Below are 22,650 nucleotides of genomic sequence, written 5' to 3' on the forward strand. Positions count from 1 at the left end.
GCTTCGCCGGCAGGTCGCCCCCGGGCCATCAAGAGACCTCAAGTGGCCGTGGGTCTTCCCCGTGGATTTCCTAGCACCTGCTCTCAACCCTACACGTACGTGGTTAACTTGCAATGGAAGATGACTGAGTGTTGTAGCTTGCAATGGAAGATGACTAAGTGCTGCAGCTTGTCATGGAAGATGACTGAGTGTTGCAGCTTGCAATGGAAGATGACTGAATGTTGCAGCTTGTAATAGAAGATGACTGAATGTTGCAGCTTGTAATGGAAGATGACTGAATGTTGCAGCTTGTAATAGAAGATGACTGAATGTTGCAGCTTGTAATGGAAGATGACTGAATGTTGCAGCTTGTAATAGAAGATGACTGAATGTTGCAGCTTGTAATGGAAGATGACTAAGTGTTTCAGCTTGCAATGAAAAATGACTGTTGGAAGCTGCAACTCTCAGTTGGGGACAGGGAGGAGACTGGGTTGCCGGAGGCGGGAGTTCAAGTGCATTTTGGCTGAGATTTTCTTTATTTTGCTGGGATTTTGGTTCATAATTCAACAGCATATATAATACAACAGCATCATAATACAGCAGCATCACAATACAGCTTCATCATAATATAGCAGCATTATAATGATGCAGCATCATAAAACAGCAGCTTCAAAATACAGCACCATAATAATACGCTGACTCCCTATTTTTTCTGTCATGTAAATTATATACATCTCTCTCTCTCTCTCTCTCTCTCTCTCTCTCTCTCTCTCTCTCTCTCTCTCTCTCTCTCTCTCTCTCTCCCTCTCTCTCTCTCTCTCTCTCTCTCTCTCTCTCTCTCTCTCTCTCTCTCTCTCTCTCTCTCTCTCTCTCTCTCTCTCTCTCTCTCTCTCTCTCTCTCTCTCTCTCTCCCTCTCTCTCTCTCTCTCTCTCTCTCCCTCTCTCTCTCTCTCTCTCTCTCTCCCTCTCTCTCTCTCTCTCTCTCTCTCTCTCCCTCTCTCTCTCTCTCTCTCCCTCTCTCTCTCTCTCTCTCTCTCTCTCTCTCTCTCTCTCTCTCTCTCTCTCTCTCTCTCTCTCTCTCTCTCTCTCTCTCTCTCTCCTCTCTCTCTCTCCCTCTCTCTCTCTCTCTCTCTCTCTCTCTCTCTCTCTCTCTCTCTCTCTCTCTCTCTCTCTCTCTCTCTCTCTCTCTCTCTCTCTCTCTCTCTCCCTCTCTCTCTCTCCCTCTCTCTCTCTCTCCCTCTCTCTCTCTCTCTCCCTCTCTCTCTCTCTCCCTCTCTCTCTCTCTCTCTCTCTCTCCCTCTCTCTCTCTCTCTCTCTCTCTCTCTCTCTCTCTCTCTCTCTCTCTCTCTCTCTCTCTCTCTCTCTCTCTCTCTCTCTCTCTCTCTCTCTCTCTCTCTCCCTCTCTCTCTCTCCCTCTCTCTCTCTCTCTCTCTCTCTCTCCCTCTCTCTCTCTCTCTCTCTCTCTCTCTCTCTCTCTCTCTCTCTCTCTCTCTCTCTCTCTCTCTCTCTCTCTCTCTCTCTCTCTCTCTCTCATCCCCTGTGGATGAATCCCACAACAGCTGTCAGTAGCTCCTAGGTACCTGTTTACTGCTAGGCGAACAGAGGCATCATGAGAAAGAAAACTCTTCCCAATTGTTTAATGTCTCGGCAAAAAATCGATCCCGAGTCTTTTCGATTGGGATTCGCGAATGCTAACCAGCACACTTAGCTCTTGGACCCCGCCTTTTTAATCAATCTATTTTTCCTCTATTATGTCTACTACATATATTTATTTCTAAGACATACATACACATCCACAGGAAGCAGCCCGTAGCAGCTGTCTAACTCCCAGGTACCTATTTTACTACTATGTGAACAGACGCATCGGGGTGAAAGGAACTCTGCCCATTTGCTTCCGCCGGAGATCGAACCCGGGCCCTTGGGACAAAGACCCCAGAGCGCTGTTCATTCAACCGCGAGACCTTGTATTCACCTAGTTTACCTAGTTGTGCTTGCAGGGGTTGAGCTCTGCTCTTTCGGCCCGCCTCTCAACTGTCAGTCAATCAACTGTTACTAACCACTAATTTTTTTTCTTCACAGACACACACACACACACACAGACACACACACACACACAGGAAAGCAGCCCGTAACAGCTGTCTAACTCCCAGGTATCTATTTATTACTAGGTAACAGGTGCATCAGGGTGAAAGAAACTCTGCCCATTTGTCTCCGCCTAGTCCGGGAATTGAACCCGGGCCACAGGATTACGAGTCCCACACGCTGTCCACTCAGCTACCAGACCCCTGTGTGTGTGTGTGTGTGTGTGTGTTTGTGTGTGTGTGTGTGTGTGTGTGTGTGTGTGTGTGTGTGTGTGTGTGTGTGTGTGTGTGTGTGTGTGTGTGTGTGTGTGTGTGTGTGTGTGTGTGTGTGTGTGTGTGTGTGTGTACGCCATATAGCAACATCAACAGGTGAGCTGACCGCGGGGATGCAGGAAATGCCAAGCTTCTGTTTCGACACATTTCCAGGTAACACAAACCGGTGTGGAGAGTGACCACCCCGCCCCCCCCACCAAACAACATTCTACTAGCACCCCCCCCCCCCCACCCCCACCCCCACTCCTCCCCCAACACACAATTTCCCACTCTTCCCCTCCTACCCCCATCCCCTCCCACCGCCCAAAACACGCTTCCAGTACGTACCAGTTTTTACCATCAAAGTTAAGTGACCGGGAACGTCCCTGAGATCCTCTCCTCACTGGCATTCTTCAGAGAACGTTTCTGTCAAAAAATAAAAGCACGTTTATGACCGGGAATGTATCGACAAAAGTCGACTTTTGTTCATAGGAGCGCGTAACAAGCTCACATTTTATTCAATTTGTTATATAAAAGTAGGCAACAGCGTAACTTGACCTATCCTAGGCCTAAAAAAGTATATGTATTACATTAGGCCCAAGATTACAAATATTAGAGCTAGAATTCTTTATATAAATTATCAAAGTGGCTAGTTAGGTTGTTGTCATATTCTTTCATGCGAATGTCAGTGATTCGAGACTGAGGTTTCTTTGACGTCATTGGCCTAGAAAGGGCGCGGGGGGGGGGGGGGAAGAAGGCCTCAATAAGCCTACGTTGCCTCCATTCCGCTGATAATGGGTAATCAAATCAAATGATCGCGAGCTTTCAAAGGGCTTACCGTACTCTAAAACCAACACCCAAATATTTAAAACAAAGCCACTAACTGTTATATATTTATGCAATACCCTTCACCACGTGAGTATAGGTATGGGGTATAAGTACCCTCCACTACCACTCAGAGGATGGGTATGGGGTACAACTGCCCTCCACCACCACTCAGAGGATGGGTATGGGGGTACATACTGGACAAAGTTTACTAAACAGAGAGTTCTTCCTAAAATCACCACAACCGTTGAAAAATGCACCGACATGAAAATTCTAACATCATAATGATAATATCACCTTATTGACACTCTTGAGAAATAAAATGTTATCTCTTATTTTCGAAAAGTTTAAGAGAGATTAGGTTGTGTTTTTATTTAACTGTCAAGCACATACCTAGGCATTAATTTATGATGCTAACCAGCACATATACATTTTCTTGCATCTTGAAGAGCAGTAAAGACGTAAAGATGGTACTTACTGCTCTCATACGTGTTGATCCTACTCCAGCCGGAAGGGCGACGACGCCTCGTTTTCTGTAAGCTGTCTCGTTTGCAGGTGAGACTGTAGCGTGCGAGACACAGACTATCACAAACGCGGAAAACCCTGGCGACAATCATTATCTGACCTGTGCTGCGAGCAATGGTACGTCTTTGAGGACGAAGCAGGACTCAAGCGATCGAATAAAACATGGGAGCAACAACCAGGGTTTCCGTAAAGTGAAGCAATACAGTGAACAAAAACCAGGGCTTCCATAAAGGAAGCAATACAATGAACAACAACTGGAGGTTCCGGGGGTGTCCATCTAAAGGTATTCCTTTTTCCCCTTTTGATTAGTTACGTTCCATTCTGTAGCTCAGTTGCACCATTATACACAATACTCATTCGTAAGTTGTATTTTCTTATATTCAATTTGATATTTATAACAAAGTTTGAGGAGCAATAAACAATGTTAAAATAAACTTTATGGTGTTTGCCGATTGGAGAATCTCAGCAAATAAAAAGGTATCTGATAAAAACGTACTTTCTGGAATTTATGTAATGAATTGGTAGCAATATATTACTAGTTTATTTAAATACAAATTTAATTAAATGGTAATTTATGTTCATTGATATTGATCAGTTTCAACATGATATTGCCTTAAGTCAATGCGAGAATTCTATAATGAACAAGCAAAACGTTTTGCAATTGTCGATATACTTTACTAAGTTAAATACTTGAGGAAATTCTTTCTCCTCATAAATAATTCAAAGTCCGGATGTTAGCTTCAACAATTAACGCAGAAAGCAAACAAGAAAGATCGTAAACACCATCACCAGCATGGCAGAACTCCGCAATGCGATGTTTCAGTGACCGGGGGAAAGCCTGGGATACAGACGTACTTAGCAGCTTTCCCAAAACTCAAGTGTCAAATACACCATTTGTGAACGTTGTGAAAGAGTAAAAAAAAAAAGCATTCGCTCGAAAATTATATTGTTCAATGTCCCGTATTGACTGACTTCCCCGATCTCCTGGGTTAAGATATGCTGAACTCTGTAAATATAATGACAGTCTCTGGGAACAATTTTATCCTAGGTAATGATAATTTGAACTGTACCTTCCGCTATTCCATTTCCTTTTTTATTGCTAAATTGTGCTTTGATTTTAGAAGGTTCGTTGACTTATTGTTTGTGTTTCTATGACAGGTGTTTTTCCCTTGAAGAGAAAGACGACCTTGGTTATCTTCTCTGGGAAATTCGTTAATAGCGTTGACTGAATACACTAGTGACTTCTTGGTAGGACGTCGAGGCTGGTATTGCTCAACGACAGGAAATTGTGGCATACTTTGATGGTTGCTGATGTGTCATGACATTTGTTTCATATTGTAAGTTTTATGTTGCATGAGGGCGAGCTGCTTCAGGGATAGGTGGTATGATTTACTCATGAGTACTCTCATTGATTCTTTCCAAACGACCGTCTGACGAGAAAAAAAAAGTAAATTGAGGTTTTTTCCAAGAAAATCTGAGGAAGATAAGTTCGTACTATAAAGATATACACTGAAATCATCGTTAAGACATCAGGCGTTATCTTACACTCAATAAATATATATTTCACGGGTGTTCATTTGGACCTCCAGGCAGGGGAAGCCTGGCTGTCCGTTAAGGCCTTCACAATAGCTTGATGCCTGGGAATGTATAACATTTCGAAGAACATCTGTGTGTTGGACAGTTAAACTATGTATTGTTGTTGTTTTGAACGTCTGAAGCAAGTGTATAACCCTGATATTGCAAGTACGGGGGGAGCCCGTTGTGGGGAATTCTGGCCTGCAGTGATTGGGTGGGTGGGTGCTCTGGTTAGTTAGGTGTAGACGGGGTTAGGATGGACTGGGTTAAGATTCAGGGAACACTCACATACAAGCAAGCACAAGTCTCTCTTTCTCTGTCTTTCTTCCTCAGGGTAAACATCAGTACTCATCTCAATGTTTTGGATTCCCGCTGGTTCATCTCCTCAGAACGGACACTATCCTCAAAGAAAAAAGTCGGAAAAGTTTGTATTTACGCCCGAAGACTCCCGATGACTTACGCAAGGGAAAACACACACATAAACTGATCCCAGATCTTGGCATCACTGGAACTCGGCGCGTGCTCAGACGAGTCCCTCGCATGGTATAAATGGATGGGTCTCCTTCACCTCACCACAGTCGTCCTCCAGAGCCATGAAGACCTTGGTGAGTTACTCCTTGTGATCAGAGGATATATACAACGAGAAGTGTAGACTGCTTCCCAATGTATACCTACTGAAAACTTACTTTAGTTCTGAACTATATTGTTACCTGGTCAGTTACAGTTTGGTGAACATAATAATCATTGTTCATAGGCCTTAGGCCCAACACTGAACCAAATCGTAATCCAACATAAGTTTCTTACGTTAGATTGGTTTATTTGTTCTATAAACCAATTGGTAGTTATTATTTACTGCTTCTCAGTTTTCACACACAGTGACGTTGATAACTGTTGTTTCTCCTGGTTCCTGACAGAAAGGCATTTATTATTTGAAGTTTTATATTATCAAAATATTAAGAACCAAATATTTTCATCCAAAGGTTGCACGTTAAATTATATAAAAACCTTGTAGAACTGATTGTTTCTGCGTTGATAATTTTCATACAACAACTTATTTACAACTTAATCATTCTTTAGTAATTCTCATCTATTCTCTTTATGTTTAATCAGATTCTTTACCTTAAAGTGAAGGGGAACTTTTCAGTCGTATTACATTTCATATGAGACTTAGTTCTTGGTTTTCCAGATTTGGAAATTGTAAGATGTATAAAAATACTAAATACATGGAAGAGTTAGAGTACTCATTACATATATTAACATCTGTATTTATGATCGATAATGAACTTGAACGAATAATTGTTATCGAATCGATAATTTCAGCTATTTTAGATGTTTTGTTTTGTGCACGTCTAAAGTTATCTTAAGGGATAAATATCCAAACAAAATTAATTAAGCTGAACTTATCGTTCAAGTCCAGAACTGCGCACAGAAAACTACTTGGAAAATTATATTTTACTTTTTATTTGGGAATGAGAAACTAAAATCTATAATTTCTTTTTCTAAACGAAAAATTAAAGATTTGGACACTTGCTTCAATAATATGACATCATTTATACAAGAGACTTCAACTCCAGGATTGAAATTCACTTTAAACATATTAGTTTTACAGTGAATAAGAAAACAAAACCAAATTACAAATTATGTTCGTCAGTTTAATTAAAAAAATGTTGCTAAGAAATTTTAATTTCATTATATAATGTAAATTCATGTTTTCTTACCTTCTCATCAGGTTGGTATAGTGGCCCTGGCCACCTTGTGCTTGGTGGCCACAAGCGCTGAGCCTTCCCCAGATGCTGAGCCTAGCTACTTCCGTAGAGGTTTCGGTGGAGGCTTCGGACACTATGGTGGAGGATTTGGACTCCACGGATTTAGAGGAAAGAGAGGTGCTGAGGCTGACCCTGAAGCAGTTGCTGACCCTGAAGCCGACCCCAGCTTCTACGGTGGCAGGGGCTTCGGTGGTTACAGAGGAGGTTTCAGAGGCTTCGGATATCGTGGAAAGAGAAGTGCTGAAGCTGATCCTGAAGCAATTGCTGACCCTGAAGCCGACCCCAGCTTCTACGGTGGCAGGGGCTTCGGTGGAGGCTTCGGTGGTTACAGAGGAGGTTTCGGAGGCTTCGGATATCGTGGAAAGAGAAGTGCTGAAGCTGATCCTGAAGCAATTGCTGACCCTGAAGCCGACCCCAGCTTCTACGGTGGCAGGGGCTTCGGTGGTTACAGAGGAGGTTTCAGAGGCCTCGGATATCGTGGAAAGAGAAGTGCTGAAGCTGATCCTGAAGCCGTTGCTGAGCCTGAAGCTGATCCAAGCTTCTACGGTGTCAGGGGCTTCGGAGGAGGCTTCGGGGGTTACAGAGGAGGTTTCGGAGGCTTCGGATATCGTGGAAAGAGAAGTGCTGAAGCTGATCCTGAAGCAGTTGCTGAGCCTGAAGCTGATCCCAGCTTCTACGGTCACAGGGGCTTCGGTGGAGGTTTCGGTGGTTACAGAGGAGGCTTCGGAGGCTTCGGATATCGTGGAAAGAGAAGTGCTGAGGCTGATCCTGAAGCAGTTGCTGAGCCTGAAGCTGATCCCAGCTTCTACGGTCACAGGAGCTTCGGTGGAGGCTTCGGTGGTTACAGAGGAGGCTTCGGAGGCTTCGGATATCGTGGAAAGAGAAGTGCTGAGGCTGACCCTAAAGCCGTTGCCGAGCCTGAAGCTGATCCCAGCTTCTACGGGGGCAGGCGCTTCGGTGGAGGCTTCAGAGGCTTTGGAGGTCGTAGGTACTACGGCTAAATTTTGACTCCACTCTCCCGCCGCAATGTTCACAGACAATGACTCCTTATTTCGATGCGACACTTTAAATATTACAATAAATATATAGCAAATTAATTCAAATTTTCTTCACCCCTTTCTTGCATAGCTTTAGAATTTTAATATATTTTAATTCTTCACATTATCTTCACAGTTTTTATGTTATCCGCCTTGTGCTTGTCTGAAGAATTACTAGTATTATCGCGTTCAGCATATCTTTATTTTGTAGATGAATCTATTGTAAGATATTGTTTACTGAGCTATTAATATTAACGTGGTCTTGTAAACAAAATAACCAATGAATTTGAAATTTTGTAAACTAAGTCATCTATCAATTCGCAACTATTTTATTAATCAAAGTTTTTAACATATAAATGTAAGCACTTCTTTATTTACGAATAAGGTCATTTAATTCAAATAAGATGAACATAATCTAAGACAAGAGTGATTTACGTGTGCATGTATATAGAATAATAGACATCAATGTCTATAATCCTGTTACTGGTGTATACGTATTTATTAATAAAAGAACTATATATTGAACCTTTATATATTCAGACAATTCTCATGATCTGCCACAACGTTTAATATCCACCGTTTTAACCTTACCAGAAACGCACGAACCCAAGCTATATAAAGTATATTTTTATGAGTATTTCTTCATAGGACACAGCATTTGGAACGTTGGTTACCATAAAGTATCAAAGCTACATATTAGTTGAGACAACGGGCTGATATAATAATACATGTGATACAATAATGCACAATAAATTAGACAACAGGGTGAAAAGTTACAACTATACATTTGTCTAAACATCCTATGAAATAAATTTTTCGGTGACGTATTTTTTACAACAAACTCAAGGAATTAGTGTAAGTTAATATTAAATCAGAAATGGTTAAGGAAACTGTTTTATACCATCACTATTAATTTATTTATAAATATAGTTATTTATTTAAATGAAAAAATTAGAATCGAAACTTTGAGAATTCAAACTTTGTCCCGTTAATGGTGATGTCCGATCTACATTCAAGTCCCAAATAGTAAAACAGGCAATTGGCCATCCTATGGTCACATTAACGGACGAATGCACATCAGCCTGCAGAGTTACGCATTTAAGAAATAACTTACCAGCACATAACGCCAACTATGTGCTTGGGATCCGAATTATTAATTTAATTAATATGTCTAAATTATGGTTGTCTTCGAACCCTATTCAGAACCCATTTTCTAGAATCAAGGCTTGCTGTATTGTACGTGGTCCCGTTGCCCTCAAAGGAGAGTGAGTTCTCGCGCCAAGCAGTATTCTCCTAGTTTAACACCTACACTCGTCACCTACTCGTCACCTACTCGTCATAAGCAAAGACAACTTATCTTTCTGACCAGGTATTGCTTCAAGCATAGTCCCAAAGAGAATGTGATTGGAAATGACAGTTTTGCACTCCACCTCACCTCTCCACCACACGTCTCCACCAAATCTCTTCACCTCACCTCTCCTTCTCACCTCTCCATCACACCTCTACACCACACCTCTCAACCACACATCCAGCATCAAAGCCATGTTGTCCATCCTGTATTAACTTATATTTATCAAGATGTTTACAAAACGCTTTCGTGTTTTCAGATTCAACCAATTTCGCACAATAGATGGGGAGATAATTGACAAAATGTTCAATGCAAGTGATCACTTCCAATTCCCAAAACTCCTAGGACCAGGAACTCTTCTCAACTCATGATATTTAAACATGCAAAGTTTCACTAAACGCATCCTCACATTCTTTATCGATACTTGTCCACACAACCCTTCACGTGACCAGCCCCCACAGTACTTTACGTCACCAGCCCCCACAGTACTTCACGTCACCAGCCCCCACAACACTTCACGTCACCAGCCCCCACAGTACTTTACGTCACCAGCCCCCACAGCACTTCACGTCACCAGCCCCCACAACACTTCACGTCACCAGCCCCCACAGTACTTTACGTCACCAGCCCCCACAATACTTTACGTCACCAGCCCCCACAGTACTTCACGTCACCAACCCCCACAATACTTCACGTCCCCAACCATCACAATACTTTATGTCTCCAGCCCCAACTATTCACCTTAAATTCTGTATATCTTCATAAATGTATTAAATCTGTTCGTAAAAAAAGATTTGAGCTTGTGAATTCTACATTCCTACCATTCATTTTTGTCAGCATTTTTATCAGTTTCATAACCTCTTTTTTTTCTATTTTTTCAGTATTTTCCACAATTTTTTTTTATATATTAATAAGAAAAAAAATATTTGCCTTCCTCGGCTCTGCTATACGTACTTGGTAATTTCTTTTTAGATTTCAATTTTCTTTTTTAACTATTCATGTTCAGAGCGGCTCGACAGAGTCCCTCACTTTTATGACCTCGGGGACCTCGCCAGCCAGGCAATACGCTGACGAGTCGTGTGTGTTCCGTCGAGTCTTGCACAACACCCTCAGGTGTTTGATGTGCCGGAGTCTTAGTTCCCTGAAGCCGTTTTCATGTGCAGGTGAGAAAGACAAATAGACTTCATGATTACAGATATTTTCAAGGGTTAACGGTGTTGTTCTGGTGCCATTCTTAGATGCAAAGCTATTGTTTCATAGAGCTCTCGGAGAGTCCTTGAAGATCTTCGGAACGCTGTTTGTCTTACGAAGATCTTGGAGGGCCATTGTATTATAGAGCACTGGGGGATATTTATCACATAATGCTCTTGAAGGTGTTTACCATACTAATCTTTACGAGTGTTTGTTTATCTCGTAAAGCTCTTGTAAGGTGATTGTCTTGATGAGCTCTGAAACAGTGTTCATCCTATAGAGCTTGTGCTGAGTCAGTATCTCTTAGAACAATTTTGTCCTAGGTAATGATAAATTGAACTGTACATGCCGCAATTACTTTTCCTATTTCATTACTAAATTGTGCTCTGATTTGAAGAGGTTCGTATGACATTGTTTACATATCTATGGCGAGTTATTTTCCCTTGAAGAGAAAGACGACCTTGGTTATCTTCTCTGGGAGATTCATTAATAGCGTTGACCGATGACACTAGTGACTTGTCTCTTCTTGGTGGGACGACGAGGCTGGTATTGCTCAAAGACAGGTATTGTTTCAAGCTTTGATGGTTGTTGATCCGTCATGACATTTGTTTCAGATTGTAAGTTTTATGTTGCATGTGGGCGGGTTGCTTCAGGGATAGGTGATAAGATCCAGTTATAAGACAGGTGCTAAGATTCAAATACTCTCTTTGATTTCCTCCAAACGACGACTGATTTTTTTTTTTTTTTTTTTTGCAGGGATATTCCTGCGCGGGCCCTAAGCCTCTGACTGGCCCACTAAGTGTTGCTTGTTTCTGTTTTACTTGGGAGAAGTATGAGTATTTATTACTCGTATGGTCGCTTCAGTAAGATTTTGCCATATGTGTTTAACAACTTCTTCTGCTCTGTTGAATCTAAGTTGAAATCTCAGTGGGTTTGTAACTGTGCACTGTGTTAGATAATGTTCCAGTGGTCTGTTGTGGCTGTAACTGTGCACTGTGTTAGATAATGTTCCAGTGGTCTGTTGTGGCTGTAACTGTGCACTGTGTTAGATAATGTTCCAGTGGACTGTCTGGCATTTCTCCACAGTGTTGACATTTCCTCTCATCTTCCGGAATCTGTAAGCCTATTTCCCATGCACATGGGTATCCAAGCCTGATGCGATGTAAGTGCACTTCTGTTGCTCTACTGCTCCCTTTCATCAAACTAAATGGTTCGTAGTTGGTTGAATTCTTGTACCAACCCGCAGATCCTGATGTTGCAACTGCTCTGTTGTGGTCACTGTACATCTTTTGCATTGCTGTTTCTAATTAGTTTCATAATCTGTGATAGACTCTGTGGTATATAAATGTCTACATTTCTTCTCTTAGTTATGACGACTGATGAAAATATTCAAGCGAGGTTTTTCCCAGAAAATCTGAGGTAGCTGAGTTCGTTATGTAAAGATATACACCGCCATCATCGTTGTGACACCTCCCTTATTTGACCCCTCCAGGCTTCCACAGCCTGGAGGGGTCATATGAACATACGTTGAGGCCTTCACAATAGCTCGATCCCTGGGAATGTAAACATTTATGAAAACCTGCGTGTGGGACAGTAGAACTAGCATCATAGTTCTGAAGGTTTAAAGCCAGTTTCTAGACCTGGCAAGCAGGGACGGAGAGCCCGTTGTGGGGAATTCTAGTCAGCATTGCTCGGGTGGGGTGGTCAGGTTGTTTCGAAATGAACATGGGGTGGATTGTTCGATTTGAGATTTAAGGGACACACATTTTCTCTCTCTCTCTCTCTCTCTCTCTCTCTCTCTCTCTCTCTCTCTCTCTCTCTCTCTCTCTCTCTCTCTCTCTCTCTCTCTCTCTCTCTCTCTCTCTCTCTCTCTCTCTCTCTCTCTCTCTCTCTCTCTCTCCTCTCTCTCTCTCTCTCTCTCTCTCTCTCTCTCTCTCTCTCTCCTCTCTCTCCTCTCTCTCTCTCTCTCTCTCTCTCTCTCTCTCTCTCTCTCTCTCTCTCTCTCTCTCTCTCTCTCTCTCTCTCTCTCTCTCTCTCTCTCTCTCTCTCTCACACACACATTGTAAACATACGTATTCATCTCAATTCTTTGGATTCCCGCTGGTTCATCTTCTCAGAACGGACACTAAACTCAATGAAAAAAGACGGAAAACTTAGCATTTACGCAAGGAAAACACACACAAAAACTGGTCCCAGGTGATGGCATCACTGGAACTCAGCGCGTGCGCAGATCCCTCGTATAATATAAATGGACGGATCTCCTCCACATCACCACAGTCGACATAGTCGTCTTCCAGAGCCATGAAGACTTTGGTGAGTTATTCTTTTTGATCAGAGAATATATATAACTGGCAGTGTCGACTGTTTCCCATTGTATACCTACTAAAAGATTACTTTAGTCCTGAACTATGTTGCTGCTTGGTCAGTTACAGTTTGATGAACATAATAATCATGGTTCATAGGCCTTAGGCTACAATTGAAGGAAAACATAATTTAACATAAGTTTCTTATGCTAAGTGATTTGCTACTTCTCAGTGTTCACACACAGTGATATTGATAACTTGTTTCTCCATGTCCCCTGGCAGGCAGTCGTTTATTATTTGATGTTTTATATTATCAAAATATTAAGAACCAAATATTTTCACCCAAAGGTTCCAGGTTAAATTATATAAAAACCTTTTTGAAGTAATTGTTTCTGAGTTGATTATTTTCATATATCAACTTATTTACACCTTAATTATTCTTAAGTAATTTTCAAGTATTCTGTTTGTTTTTAATCAAATTCATTACCGTAAAGTGAAGGGGAACTTTTCAGTCGTATTCCATTTTTAAATAAGATTTAGTTCTCGCTTTTCCAGATTTGGAAATTGTATGATGCTATAAAATACTAAAAATATGGTTGAGTTAGAGTACTCATTATATACATTAACATCAGTATTTATGATCGATAATGAACCTGAACAAAAAATTATTATCGAATCCATAATTTCAGCTATTTTAGATGTTTTGCTATATGCAAATCTAAGGTTAATTAAGGGATATATATCCAGACAAAATTTATTTATCTGAACTTAACGCTTAAGTCCTGAACTGGGCACAAAAATCTACTTGGGAAATTATATTTTACGTTCTATTTGGGAAAGAGAAACTAAAATCTAGAATTTATTTCTTTAAACGAACAATTCAAGATTTGGACACTTGCTTGAATAATATGAGATTATTTAAACAAGAGATTTCTACTCTAGGAAAAAAATTAATTTTGTTTAACCATATTTGTTTTAGTCAATAAGACAACAAAACAAAGTTAACAATTTTGTTCATTAGTTTAATTAAAAACCTGTTGCTGAGAAATTTTGATTTCATTATATAATGTAAATTCACGTTTTCTTATCTTTTCATCAGGTTAATGTTGTGGCCCTGGCCGCCTTCTGCTTGGCAGCCACAAGCGCTGAGCCCTCCCCAGATGCTGAGCCTTCCCAGATGCTGAGCCAGGCTATTTCCGGAGAGGTTTCGGTGGAGGTTTCGGACATTATGGTGGAGGATTTGGACACCACGGATTTAGAGGAAAGAGAAGTGCTGAAGCTGATCCTGAAGCCGTTGCTGAGCCCTGAAGCTGATCCCAGCTTCTATGGTGGTAGGAGCTACGGTGGAGGCTTCGGTGGTTACAGAGGAGGCTTCGGATATCGTGGAAAGAGAAGTGCTGAGGCTGATCCTGAAGCCATTGCATGAGCCTGAAGCTGATCCCAGCTTCTACGGTGGTAGGGGCTTCGGTGCAGGCTTCCGTGGTAACAGAGGAGGCTTCGGATATCGTGGAAAGAGAAGTGCTGAGGCTGATCCTGAAGCCATTGCTGAGCCTGAAGCTGATCCCAGCTTCTACGGTGGTAGGGGCTTCGGTGCAGGCTTCCGTGGTAACAGAGGAGGCTTCGGATATCGTGGAAAGAGAAGTGCTGAGGCTGATCCTGAAGCTGATCCCAGCTTCTACGGTGGCAGGGGCTTCGGTGGAGGCTTCGGAAGCTTCGGAGGCTTTGGAGGTCGTAGGTACTACGGCTAAATATTGACTTCACTCTACCGCCGCAATGTTCACAGACAATGACTCCTGATTTCGATCCGACATTTTAAGTATTACAATAAATATATAGTAAGTATTACAATAAAAATGTTGTAAATTGAATCTCATTTTCATTTTTCCCTTAAACGTAAATCGACATGTTACATGATTTAGTCTCTTGCGTACCATTATAATTTTAGTATATTTTAATCCTTTACATTACCTTCACTCTTTTTATTCTATCCGCCTTGTGCATAGTCAGAAGAATTACTAGTATATATATATATATATATATATATATATATATATATATATATATATATATATATATATATATATATATATATATATATATATATATATATATATATATATATATATATATATATATTGGTAGCAGTCTTTCCTCTAGACATATATTATTAAATATGACCGAAAAAGTAAGATTAATAATTCTAACACGAATTTTCTCGATCTTTCTTACATTTCTTTTCACTGTTGATGATAATTCAAAAACCAATTCTCCAAAATTCATTTTTATTTCTAGTCTGATGCGACACTTGAGCGCGTTTCGTAAAACTTATTACATTTTCAAAGACTTTAGTTGACACACACACACACAACTTTAACTGAATAGAGCTGAAACATCATCGAGTTTTTATACCTACATTTGGGTGAGGTGACATGTTACAATAGTTTTGGATGAGGTGAAAATAAACTTTTAACACAAGACAGGACACGAGAAAATGGGTATTAAAGGTAGGTAACTGCAGAATGCCTATTTTTATTGGCCCATATTTCTTGATGATTCTATATTGGAGCGGAGTATTGAAGTGGGTAGAATATAATTGTGCATTAATTGGCTGTTGATTGCTGGTGTTGACTTCTTGATGTGTAGTGCCTCGCAGACGTCAAGCCGCCTGCTATCGCTGTATCTATCGATGATTTCTGTGTTGTTTGCTAAGATTTCTCTAGTGATGGTTTGGTTGTGGGAAGAGACTATGTTCCTTAATGGAGCCCTGTTGCTTATGCATCGTTAAACGCCTGGAAAGACATGTTGTTGTCTTGCCTATATTCTGAGTTTTTTGAGGCTTACAGTCCCCAAGAGGGCATTTGAAGGCATAGACGACGTTGGTCTCTTTTAAAGCGTTCTGCTTTGTGTCTGGAGAGTTTCTCATGAGTAGGCTGGCCGTTTTTTTGGTTTTATAGTAAATTGTCAGTTGTATCTTCTGATTTTTGTCTGTAGGGATAACGTTTCTACTAACAATATCTTTCAGGACCCTTTCCTCCGTTTTATGGGCTGTGGAAAAGAAGTTTCTGTAAAATAGTCTAATAGGGGTATAGGTGTTGTGTTAGTTGTCTCTTCAGAGGTTGCATGGCGTTTCACTTTCCTTCTTATGATGTCTTCCACGAAACCATTGGAGAAGCCGTTGTTGACTAGGACCTGCCTTACCCTACAGAGTTCTTCGTCGACTTGCTTCCATTCTGAGCTGTGGCTGAGAGCACGGTCGACATATGCGTTAACAACACTCCTCTTGTACCTGTCTGGGCAGTCACTGTTGGCATTCAGGCACATTCCTATGTTTGTTTCCTTAGTGTAGACTGCAGTGTGGAAAACTCCGCTCCTTTCCATGACTGTTGCATCTAGAAAGGGCAGCTTCCTATCCTTCTCCATCTCGTAAGTGAAACGCAACACAGAAATCTGCTCAAATGCCTCCTTCAGCTCCTGCAGATGTCTGACATCAGGTACCTGTGTAAAAATGTCGTCAACATACCTGCAGTATATGGCCGTTTATATATATATATATATATATATATATATATATATATATATATATATATATATATATAAATATATATAAATATATATATATATATACATATATATATATATATATATATATATATATATATATATATATATATATATGTGTGAATATATATATATATATATATAAATATATATAAATATATATATATATATACATATATATATATATATATATATATATATATATATGTGTGTGAATATATATATATATATATATATATATATATATATATATATATATATATATATATATATATATATATATATATATATATATATATATATATATATACTCAATTCAACTCTGTTGAACATAGTCCAGGATTAGAGTAAACTTTAATAAATATATTCACACAGAGAGATAGACTTATCGATGTAGATATTCCTCTACTCCTTCCGTCTATTACAAATTATACTAACTTCAAATTAAACCTTTATGTATTCAGGCCGTTATTTTGAATTGGCACAATATGAGTCCATGGTAGCGTAGTGGTAACACAGTCGCCCCGCACTTCGCCAGCGATTTGACCTAGGTTCGTATCCTGGCCGGGTAAGATTGACTAGGTACCAATCCATAACAGAAATTTTTTTCCTGATTTAATCAAGAAAGCACGAACCCAAACAACCTCCCTAACCTAACTAGCCGATGGATAGAAAAGTATGTAATTTTCTGAGCCCCCTACTTTTCATAGCACTTGTTGCATTTGAAACGTTGTTTGCCATAACGTAACATAGCGACGCATTAGTTATAGGGCTGGGTAAATATCTTAATATGTTCCTCCATAATAAATTACACTCTCTGGTGAAAAATTTTAACTTAAGTTACTGAAGCCTTGGGAATTAGCACATGGGATGAACGCAGTCTACAGGCCTTGCTGTAAGTCTCGTGTTTGACTTACGGAACTCAACCGCCCCATAAATTGTAAGTAGAGACGTGTGAACTGACTATTAGTGATAAGCTAAGTTGCTACACCCTTGTGTAGCCTACTGACTTCTTACAATAATACCCTGCACCCTTGTGTCTTAAGTGTTTACACCCATGTGATTAGTAAGTAAGTCAGTGGATGCAGAGTGTCTTAAATGTTTGCAACAACACTGCCTGACTGTCTTAAACGTTTGCAACAATACTCCATGCCTGTCTTAAATTATTGCAACAACACTGTCTGACTGTCCTAACCATTTGCAACAACGCTCCCTGACTGTCTAAAATGTTTGCAACAACACTCCCTGACTGTCTTACATGTTTGCAACAACACTCCCTGATTGTCTTAAATGTTTGCAACAACATTCCCTGACTTTAAAATGTTTGCAACAACACTCCCTCGCAATCTCAATATTTGCAACAACACTCCCTTGCTCCCTTAAATGTTTGCAAAAATATTGTCTGACTGTTTAAAATGCATGCAACGACACTCCCTGATTGTCTTAAATGTTTGCAACAACATTCCTTGACTGTTTAAAATGTTTGCAACAACACTCCCTCACAATCTCAATGTTTGCAACAACACACCCTCACTGCCTTAAATCGTTGCAATCTATCTGACTGTTTAAAATGTTTGCAACAGCACTCCCTCAGTGTCTTAATGTTTGCAACAACACTCCCTTACTGTCCTAAATGTTTGCAACAATATTATCTGACTTTCTTAAAAGTTTGCAACAGCACTCCATGGCTGTCTTAAATGATTGCAACAACACCGCTTGACTGTCGTAAATGCTTGCAACCTCAATGTTTGACGTAACATCTCTGTCTTCCTTTGTGTGACTGCATTGGACACTTCAGCGTCCCAAGTGTCTGTTGGTTTCTGAAATCCTTTTATTTGAATCCAACAGTACAGAGTCCCAAGTGCCTGTATTTAACAGGACAGCGTCCCAAGTGTCTGTATTTAACAGTACGGAGTCCCAGGTGTCTGTATTAAACAGTACAGAGTCCCAAGTGCCTGTATTTAACGGTACAGAGTCCCAAGTGCCTGTATTTAACAGGACAGCGTCCCAAGTGTCTGTATTTAACAGTACAGAGTCCCAGGTGTCTGTATTAAACAGTACAGAGTCCCAGGTGTCTGTATTAAACAGTACAGAGTCCCAAGTGCCTGTATTTAACGGTACAGAGTCCCAGGTGTCTCTATTTAACAGTACAGAGTCCCAAGTGTCTGTATTTAACAGTACAGCGTCCCAAGTTTCTGTATCCAACAGTACAGCATCCAAAGCCCAAATTATGTTATTATCAATTAGAATTGGTTGTAATTTAAATATCTGAATTATGTCTATAAATTAGTTTCCAAATTAATTCCAACTGGATTACATGAATTATTTTTTTCCAATAACAATTCACATTGAATGGGCATAATAACACTATTAAGATGATCTGTACTGTTATGATTTATTTTACATTTTTATTTATTTCCTCAAAACGAAGAGGATAGCCAGATGATAATAGCCTGTGTTCAGCCGTAGTATCCATAGCCTCCATACCCTCCATAGCCTCCGTATCCTCCGTATCCTCCGTATCTTCCACCGAATCCGCCAAGGTAACCGGGCTCAGCGCTTCTCTTCCCACGATAGTAGCCTCCGTAGCCTCCATATCCTCCTCCGAAGCCTCCAAAGCTTCCTAAGCCTCGGCCGAAACCTCCAAAGTAACCGGGCTCAGCTTCAGGCTCAGCAGCAGGCTCAGCGCTCCTCTTCTTACGACCGTAGAGTCCGTAGCCTCCATATCCTCCCCCGTAGCCTCCATATCCTCCTCCGAAGCCTCCAAAGCTTCCTAAGCCTCGGCCGAAACCTCCAAAGTAACCGGGCTCAGCTTCAGGCTCAGCAGCAGGCTCAGCGCTCCTCTTCTTACGACCGTAGAGTCCGTAGCCTCCATATCCTCCCCCGTAGCCTCCATATCCTCCCCCATAGCCTCCATATCCTCCTCCAAAGCCGAGGCCTCGGCCGAAGCCTCTATAGCCACCTAGGAAACCGGGCTCAGCATCTGGGGCAGGAACAGCGCTTGTGTCCACCAAGCAGAAGGCCGCCAGGGCGGCAACAATGAGCTGTTGGATGATACAACATGTTATGTTACATGTAGTTATACTAACTAAAACGGAGTTTAAATAGGCTAGCATAGGAAGCATTCTTGTATTCGAAAGAGGTATGTATAATGAAGAGAATGAAACTCCTCTAATAACGTTGGATTGTTTTCAACAAGATACTAAAACTGTGTTGCTATTATGATTCAAAGAAAATTATATATTTTTTTAATCAGCAAATAGAACGTATCAAAGCCGATATGACTATGAAATTCTGTAAGATAGCTAGAGTGTTACTGACCAAGATCTTCATAGTTGTGGAATATCAGCTGACTGTGGCCAGGTGGAGGGAGCGCGTCCTTTTATTCCGGCAGGCAGGGGCGGGGCTCTCTCCTGTGGACTTGTGGGCCTCGATTTTCAAGGACTGACAACATATATTTTTAGCATTGTGACAGCAGACCGTCCTTTGTTCTTTCCCTCACCTTTGTGTCGTGCTTGTTCGTGTTGAAGCTGGGATAATGAGATGTGTTCGACACCTTACCCTTGGTTGCTTTAAACTGTGTTCTCTTGTCTTACATATCATCCCAGGTCCTTCACTGATTCAGGAAGCTGTTTTCACTTCACTTCATCTCAGTTATGCTTGCAAATACTTTTGCAAGCATAACTGATACCACTAATGTTCAGCATACCACTAATGTTCTGGTTGTACACACTGAAATCACAATGGCGTGATATATCAAATGAACAAATCCACAAGGGCAGTGATTAGGGTTCGAACCTACGCACAGGATGTTCCCAGCTGCGCCTTAGTCAACTGTGCCACGAATTGGTTCATAATTCTGGTTGTAATTATTATTATCACGTCATTCGTATACAAAAATATAATAATGTTTTCTTGACAATACAATAATAATGTATATTTCAGAGAAATATACAACTTATACACAAAAATCACTATAGCGTGATGTATCATATGAACAAATCCACAAGGGACGTGGCGAGGGTTCGAACCTACGTCAGAGAGGATCCCAGATGCGCCTTAATCGACTGAGCTACATGATAAAACAATGTAACCGGGAAATCAACTTGACCTACCACGGATCCTGCAGTCTCTTTTCCTGCAGTTGATTTCCCGGTTGCAATTCTTTTACCATGTCGTAGCTCAGTCGGTTAAGGCGCGTCTGGGATTCTCTCGGACGTAGGTTCGAACCCTCGCCACGGCCCTTGTGGATTTGTTCAAATATTCAAGTCTGCAGCTCTGTATATATTGCTTATGTATTATAAAATAATTTGGATAACCATAATAATAATGATATTTATTAGATATGCAAAGTATCAGATTACAGTGGTTTCTTAGTGGATACAGTATTTGTACATTTTATAAAGCCTCTAATGTATCCCTCAAAAAAACTTCAAATGAAAATAGTAACGTTCCAAAGATATGCATCACGACAGCAGCACAACAATACTGACTTGATAACGAATGACGATGAGAAACTGTTAAGCAAATACCATGTATAGTAAGATCTCTGGCAACATACAGTTCACATTGCCATCGACATGACGTAACAAAACTCTTCGCCACCCTGAACACAATGAAGTTTCAATCCATGACAATAGTATTAGACGGAGTATCACAATGTATACTAAAAGAGGCAGATTTGGTGCTGGGCAAACACCTTGCTGTACTCTTCAACTCATCACAGCAAATAACTGAATTATCAGAATTTGGAGACCAGGAGATTTGATATTTATTTACCTATAGGATAAAAAATCAGAAGTCACTAAACTACATAACAGCGTTACTTATAAGCTTTGTAAGGTACTAGAGAGACGTATCAGGAAAAGAACAGTTTAAGCATTTAGATAAATATTCGCTTTGTGTCTTAAAATGTCGGCTAGAAATATTATATTCACACTATTTTCATTCAAATTGTAAATAACGTTATATGTACCTTCTTATTGCTTCGCAATTTGAGGACGCAACATTGACTGACAATCTATGCTTCATCAACTTATATAAATGTTTCCATACACTAATAATCCAACCTGTGTTCTGGAGTTGCCACAATGGACAGAAATAATGTACTTAAACGCTTGAACCTAACTTAACCTTACCAATTAACCCAGGCATAGAAAACGTTAATGTTTGTGAGCCACTGTGATGTATAGTACTCATTGAATTGTCCGTTCGGCATTTTGATGTCAAAATGCATTGTGTACTGTGTGTGAGAGGACGGGGAAATCAGTCAATGAGTTTAACTCTCACCTTGAAATATCTGAGTCATCCAGAGGGGAAAAGCCGCGCGTGGTGCCACACCTTACCATAAGCGGACCTCTGACGACGCCAAGTTACACATAGCAGATGATCACTAAAAGCAGGGGATCTTAACCAGGGGTATCCATATACCCTTGGGGGTATAGGAAGCTAATTATGAGGGTATTGTCTCTGAACACTTTTAAAGAACAGTTAAATTATAATTAAGTAGTACAATTATCAGTACCATTTAAAGCGGTTCCGTGTTTTGATTTCACAATAGCAAAAATTACCACTATATGATCTGCTGTGTTTCTATTGTGACGATAATCTCTTTCAAGAGAGATTTAGCCTGCTCTTCCCTATATCATTTACGTCATTCTACAAGTACAAGATACTATATTGAAGATATATCCACCAGTATCACAAAACGTTTTGCCCAGGAAGCAAAGCGTACCTTGCACCACCAGACACGCCGGCTCTCCACCCGTCGTCAACGAGCAAACTACCCATTCTCCGCCTGCCTGCTCCTGATTGGCTGGTGTATCGCCGACAACACCTGCCCCTGCACTCACGCCCTCTACCTGAGTCGACGTCTGGGCCAGCTCACGCCGTCCTCCTCAGAATATCTTTGTGCTCTTAGAAGTTGACATCTCTCTCTGGTAGACTAAGCCCTAGCTGTCGTGTACTAAGGGAGGTGGCAGCTCTAGCCAATATTCTCAGCACCTGATTATTATTATTATTGTCTTGCACTTTATTTTATATTAGAGTAATTTTTCACATTTATTAATTATTCATGTTTTGTTTGTTGACTTGTTTTGAATTTTACGTAAGCCAAGGGATTGTCTTTGTTCATATCTTGTTTTCTAAAGTAATTAAAATTTCATTGTTTATATTTTGTGTTTTGCGTGTCTTCCCATTACCTTACCACAG

The 22,650-nt window shown here is 40.5% G+C and overlaps 2 protein-coding genes across 2 annotated transcripts; one reads left to right on the forward strand and one right to left on the reverse strand.

Annotated features, from left to right (window-relative positions):
- Nucleotides 1-5,700: 5,700 nt before the first annotated feature.
- On the forward strand, nucleotides 5,701-14,750 carry LOC123746391 (collagen alpha-1(IV) chain-like). The gene is made up of 6 exons (XM_069315063.1): nucleotides 5,701-5,842; nucleotides 6,967-8,001; nucleotides 8,689-8,705; nucleotides 9,410-9,596; nucleotides 10,395-10,551; nucleotides 14,185-14,750. The coding sequence occupies exons 1-6, from the start codon at nucleotides 5,831-5,833 to the stop codon at nucleotides 14,628-14,630; spliced, it is 1,854 nt and encodes a 617-aa protein (XP_069171164.1). The 5' UTR covers nucleotides 5,701-5,830; the 3' UTR covers nucleotides 14,631-14,750.
- Nucleotides 14,751-18,816: 4,066 nt separating this feature from the next.
- Nucleotides 18,817-20,157, reverse strand: LOC123746185 (shematrin-like protein 2). Its single transcript, XM_045727507.2, has 2 exons — nucleotides 19,762-20,157; nucleotides 18,817-19,484 (listed from the first exon to the last, which is right to left on the reverse strand). The coding sequence occupies exons 1-2, from the start codon at nucleotides 19,771-19,773 to the stop codon at nucleotides 18,900-18,902; spliced, it is 597 nt and encodes a 198-aa protein (XP_045583463.2). The 5' UTR covers nucleotides 19,774-20,157; the 3' UTR covers nucleotides 18,817-18,899.
- Between the last annotated feature and the right edge of the window lie 2,493 nt (nucleotides 20,158-22,650).

This window comes from Procambarus clarkii, chromosome 80 (genome assembly GCF_040958095.1).
Source record: "Procambarus clarkii isolate CNS0578487 chromosome 80, FALCON_Pclarkii_2.0, whole genome shotgun sequence".
Classification (NCBI taxonomy): Eukaryota; Metazoa; Arthropoda; class Malacostraca; order Decapoda; family Cambaridae; genus Procambarus; species Procambarus clarkii.